Source organism: Physcomitrium patens, chromosome 3 (assembly GCF_059467195.1).
Source record: "Physcomitrium patens ecotype Gransden chromosome 3, ASM5946719v1, whole genome shotgun sequence".
NCBI classification, from domain to species: Eukaryota; Viridiplantae; Streptophyta; class Bryopsida; order Funariales; family Funariaceae; genus Physcomitrium; species Physcomitrium patens.
In genome coordinates, this window is record NC_143412.1 from 17,504,826 (window position 1) to 17,510,566 (window position 5,741).

The following is a 5,741-nucleotide window of genomic DNA, read 5'->3' on the forward strand; positions in this document are numbered from 1 at the left end:
GGCGGGGGCGGTCAAGCAAGATTGGTTGCCGTGGGATTAGTACGAGGATTGCCAGGTTGCTTTGGGAGGAGCACTCACTCACCCGGGTTCAGGAAAGGGGTGGCTAGCGTGAGTTCGGTATGATCACAGTGCCTGTGGTGCGGTGTCTGTGTGCACTGTATTGTATTGCATGGCGCCGTGACTGACTGATCCCTGACGTGACTGACGGGCGCTGCGGACCCGTCTGACGTATGGTGTTCGCCAGGTCTGTCTGAACTTTGCATCTGGGCGATTTCAGTGGATGCTTCAGCTGGGATCGAGGGAGTATAAAAAGGCCTTGCCAGGTTGGGATCGTCTTATTATTTATCTGGTGCTTGATGTGTGGAAAGTTGACAAATAGTGAGGGCCCTTGCTTCGCAGCTTTCACCCAGGCCTTGTGGTGGGTTCAGTTTCCCCTTCGAACCAGGGTATGGAGTGAGGCGGTTGGTTGAAACTAGTTGAATCCTCGTCTTCTCGTTCGACCGCGGCAGATATTCTTGCGGTTCTCAGTGTAGTGCTTCTTGTGCTGCTCTTCGCACCTGGTTTCGTTGAATTTTGAGCTCGACATTTCATGCGTTGGTAGGCATTCGTCTTGATCTGCACTATTGCATCATTCCCCCTAGGCCTGCGTGTAGTTTTATTCCCGATAACTGCCGAGGAAGCAAGGTTTATACTCAGTTTTCTTTGACACACCTCCCGCGAGGGAACTCGTTCCGCATGATCGAGATTCAGAGCTGAAGCATACACATGCTTTATTTGAAATGTGCGGAAGCTAAGTCTGTGTGCTGACTTGTCCGCATGGGTCATTAAGTGGATTTTATTTTCGTGCAGTTGGCGGAGCTGTATTTGGTATTTTCATTTTAGGGGAGCCTTCATTTTTTTATATCGTCACCAGCATCATTATGCCGACATCTCTCTCAGACCATACTGCATCTTTGTTTTGTCACTCCTATTCACAGACCGCAGCAAGCGTTTCACATTCAACGATTAGATAATGGTTTCAAGACACTAATTTTACAGTAGAAGTTCTGCGTCTGGGTTTCGAACGATTTATCAACCGCACCGAAACCTGTGTCGAAATTCGACGTTGCAGGCTTGACAACCGATGGTAGTTTCCGAAAAGTGTATACGAGCCACTTTACCAACCAGCGGAGGATAAGATCCACTATTTTTGCACTACAATTCAATCAGATATATCACATCTAGTTTCGGTAACATTGGTTTGCGTCTGGAACTTGCATTCTTCACGTAGAGTCGTAGTTCTTCTGCAAATACTACAGCTTTTCTCTTCGTGATGTATGTATTTTTGTTTTTAAGAGAATGCGGTTACGAGAGGGAGAACCGATATGTTATTTTGATGATTGTGGAGGTGCATGTGGTGCTGTACTGTCATTTATTGTGTGTTTTGTGTTTTCCTTGATGCAGGATCTCGTCCAGTGGACAACTATCTGGAGGCTATTTTTCTAGGCGTTCACAACAGACCTTTGGAGGCTTAAGGGCCCTTTATTCCGTTGACACTCGCTGATTTTCGTCCGTTAAATTAGATCTGCGCGTCGATGATACTGGAAATTATTGTTTGTTTTCGCTGTGCAACAGCGCCTGTTCAGCGTAATCCACAATTCACTGGAGTAGTATTACCTTTTGCAGATTGTTCAAAAGTCTCGTGAACATGCAGAGCGGAGAGAGCTAATAGTTCCTTTCTGTGAGGATCTTTTACGGTAACAGTTTGAATATCGAGGACAATTCCGTTCGATTGAAACAATACCAAATAAGAGTGTTAAGTGTTTCGTTTCCAAGGAGCTGTAAGCGGCCCTGACCATGGTACTTAAAGTTAGTGAGGTTAGCGGTAGTCTTGATAGGTATCACGAAGAATTTGAAGGAGCAGAAGGTTTCCTTCGAGCAAGTTTCCCTAGTTTCGGGGAGACTTTTGTGGGAGGAATGGCTTTACGGTCCAAGCGATCAGTGTCCGCAGACTCTCCAACCTCTTCGTGCGGATCTTCGTTGTCAGTCGCTTCTGTAATATCTACATCCCCCTCGAAGTCATCAGTTCTGAGTGCGAGCTCTGTATGTTCTATGCCCATTCCCGTTGTCCCGCAGAAAAAATACAGCGCACACGCCGACAAGGGTAATATTCACACATGGATCGATGCAATGAGGGCACAGTCACCTCCACATTATCATGGGGATACAGTTGAAGCTTTTGATATCGAAACTACCATCTATAACTCTTGGCTTGTAAGCACCTTTCCGCGTCATAAACGGCATCATCATGTTCATCACACAGGAGAACTGTCTTTGATTGGCACTGTCGGCGTGACTTTTTGGATTTCGTGCCTCCGTTTTGCATTCTTTTGATAAATCTTCATGAATTTGACCACGAATCCATAACTGCAAATGCCTCGAACGCAATAGATGCTTACATTCTTATTTTGTTACTTACAGGAAAAGCATCCGTCAGCTTTGAGCTCGTTTGACAAAGTGATTAAGCATGCGGTTAAAAAGCAAATTGTGGTATTTCTTGACTATGATGGAACACTTTCACCCATTGTGGAGGATCCGGAGCGGGCCTTTATGTCAGCCGAGGTCAGTACGTCTTGTAGTGTTTTGGAATGAGAAGGAAACATTTCCACGCTCGATCAGCACTGAAAGATAGATGATTTCTCAATGAGGTCAACCGTGTAGCCGGTACTAAAAGTACTTTTTTATTTTATTTTATGCTCAACAGATGCGGTCTACTGTGAAGGATGTGGCGTCTTGCTTTCCAACCGCGGTGATCAGTGGCAGATCTCGACCGAAGGTACTGACAGGATTCCTGGTATTCTGATTCTGTATCACACTCTGTCCTTGAGCATTGGCTTGTTTCTGTTAAATCCATACATTGATTCACATGACCTTGATGCGAATATTTTGCAGTTGGATGTAGTGTCAAATCAAAATTCCGAGAGGGATATGCTGTTGGGATCGCTGTGCCTACAGTTGGTATGTTTTTGGAGCAGGTGTACGATTTCGTGCAATTATCAGAATTATATTACGCTGGGAGTCATGGTATGGACATCATGGGGCCTGCGAATGGCTCCGATGGTTTTCGTGTGAAAGGAATCAAGGCCAGAGATAAGAAGGTATTAAAATTCTTGTATCTGTTCGTAGTTGTGTGAGCATACTGTACTTGAAGATTTTTTGTTCAAGGATCTGAGATGGTGAGCTGGTTATCCTCTTTTTGACATCTAATCTTCATCCTTTTTTGTCTACAGGGAAATGACGTAGTTTTGTTTCAGCCTGCTATTGAGTATTTGCCACTGATCAACAAGGTATTTTTCGTACTTTAGCTTGAGAAGAGTTGGTAGATTACAAGATAACACCTCTTGGATTCGACAGTATCTAGATTTATTAAATTTTTTACAGTTTTTATTTTTTTATTTTTATTTTTAAATAATAATATGGAGGCTCCATTCTTATTCGCAACTTCTTCCAGGTTACTACTGCTTTGCTTGAAAGTACCAAAGCGATCAAGGGGTCGAAGGTGGAAAATAACAAGTATTGTGTGTCAGTGCACTTCCGACGAGTGAAAGAGGAGGTTTGTGTTAGTCTTTTTTGCTTTTCAATCTTTTTTGAATCACCTAGTTACGTTTCGGCTCAATTTTGTGAGTTGGCATGCGTGGGATTTGTTTTGAAAATGTATACATAATTTCATTCTCAATCTGTTAGATTATCTTGTGGGTGATGTGCAGCTTTGGGAGGCCCTTGCTGAGCGGGTGGGAAATGTTATGAAAGATTTTCCAACCTTGAGCCTTACTCACGGTCGTAAGGTGTGATACTTCATCTTTTTGCTAAATTCGTCTGCTAATTAAGCGCTTTTATTTGTTGTACATGCGTGGGGTTTATGACGAAGGTCTTAGCCGCACTGCTTTCCTGGCAGGTTCTGGAGGTTCGTCCATCCATTGCGTGGGATAAGGGCAAAGCCGTAGAGTTTCTCCTGAAGTCTCTTGGTGAGAACTTAAAATGTTATCGATACATTTTAATGAATACTGATGTTACACTTCGTTTCATGTTAATGTATACAAAAACTGCGTTTGATAACGTATCTCATCATGTTGAGGTTATGGAGTAACTGATCTATTGAAGTTCAATCTGCAGGATTCAAAGATACAAGTGATGTGATTCCTATATACCTTGGAGACGATAAGACTGATGAAGATGCTTTCAAGGTATTCTCTTTTTTCTACTATCGGCCTTGGGTATTCTGTTGTTTAATGCATACATGCAGGTCCTTTTTGTGGCAGTGGTTCGTACTTGGCTGATGAAGATGGGTGCTTTTTGTGTGCATTTGTCCTTCGGAAACATTTTTCTTTTGCTCGATTTTTATTTTTTCAAACTTTAGATTGTTTGGTCAACAATATAACTTATAGCGATGTGACTTGACTTTCTCTCTTGACAATCTCGTATGTTGCGATTGCCAGATGGTCAATACGACAAAGTATGGCTGCAGTATTCTGGTATCTTCTGTCGTTAAACCAACTGAAGCAAAGTTCTCGCTTCGTGATCCATTGGAGGTATTCATCTCTCTATACATCACGTTGGAGTAATTTAGGAACTTGACCGCTTCATTATGGGAAGAATCCGTTTCTGAAGAATAATAGGCGTGATTGTTAATAATACTTTGGTGCCGCGATATTACAGGTTATGGAGTTTTTGCGCAGGCTTGTGGACTGGAAAAAGTAAATACAGGATCCAAGCAGCATTCGAAACAACATTCAAATAGATTATTACTGCACCCAGATGTACTGAAACCATCACATTTTCTGGGTAACAGAGCTAATCTTCAAACTTCTCCTGATTATGCAGCCACCTACTTATGGTCACAACGACCTTGAACTACTCCCACCATGTCAAGTAATATCTAACTCTAAGTGATCCCCTCCTCGGTCAGCCAAGTCCTAATCCAGCCCCTGGTTTTCAGTTAGCGTTCTGCTGATACTGTGGGTTTCAGTTACCGCATGAACTGGAGTCATCAACCCAGACGCTGTACAATCAAGCAACAAACAGCGTTGGATGCACCGCACAAGAATCCTTGGGGGTTGACGTTGCAGTGACGAATACATTACAATCGACGCGGATGGTTGGGAGTTGAAGTGGCAGGTCACAGGCGAATTCTGTAACATTAATCGGATGGATCCGTATGCTGGTTAGGATCGGCTATGGTCGAGCAAAAAAGTGTATCTGGCGATTTGGAATGAATTGTCCCCAATATTCTTAGCCCAACTTTGAGGCTTACATTCCCTTTAGGTATATGAAGTCTTAACAAATGTGACGGTGCCTACACTTTCCTTCTTTCTTTCTTAGAGGTCTCCTTATCCACGGGACAATTTTGGTTATCTTAATCTCTAAGGTATACAGGTTATGTACTACTTCGTGCTGTAATTTCTGGCAGCAAGTGCAGTTTTGTTTCTTACTCCAAGCATCTAGTTTTGTAGTACACAGTGGACTATTGACATCTACAGACCCTAAACCGACAGTTCCTAAGTGTCAATGAAATGTCCAGTTTTGCTTTTTTCTTTTGATACTATCCTCTCTTCGGAAGAGTACAGAGTACATTACCTGCAGTTGATTTTTTCCATCAATTTGAAATAGCAGCGTGTGACCTTAGGAAAAAAAGGGTTGTAAAGCCTGTGTTGGCTTAAGGACTGATAAATACTTAAATAAGTGCATCTCGAGCTCTTGTTGGA

General features: G+C 42.9%; 1 protein-coding gene across 8 annotated transcripts; it reads left to right on the forward strand.

The window, feature by feature from the left end:
- Positions 1–5,741, forward strand: LOC112280093 (putative trehalose-phosphate phosphatase C). Of its 8 annotated transcripts, XR_016502199.1 has the most exons (14): positions 350–597; positions 978–1,229; positions 1,444–2,253; positions 2,461–2,601; positions 2,744–2,815; positions 3,015–3,137; positions 3,270–3,326; positions 3,491–3,592; positions 3,747–3,824; positions 3,935–4,004; positions 4,153–4,223; positions 4,476–4,568; positions 4,696–4,821; positions 5,006–5,741. XR_016502199.1 is itself a non-coding variant. In XM_090249060.1 (13 exons), exons 3-13 carry the CDS (start codon positions 1,837–1,839, stop codon positions 4,735–4,737), a joined length of 1,266 nt encoding a protein of 421 aa, XP_090105186.1. In that variant the 5' UTR covers positions 350–597; positions 978–1,238; positions 1,444–1,836; the 3' UTR covers positions 4,738–5,741. The 8 variants fall into 8 exon arrangements, 7 of the variants coding, with proteins under 7 accessions (XP_024370906.1, XP_024370905.1, XP_090105187.1 ...); XM_090249060.1 differs by having other exon boundaries at positions 978–1,238; positions 4,696–5,741; XM_073532906.2 differs by having other exon boundaries at positions 4,696–5,741.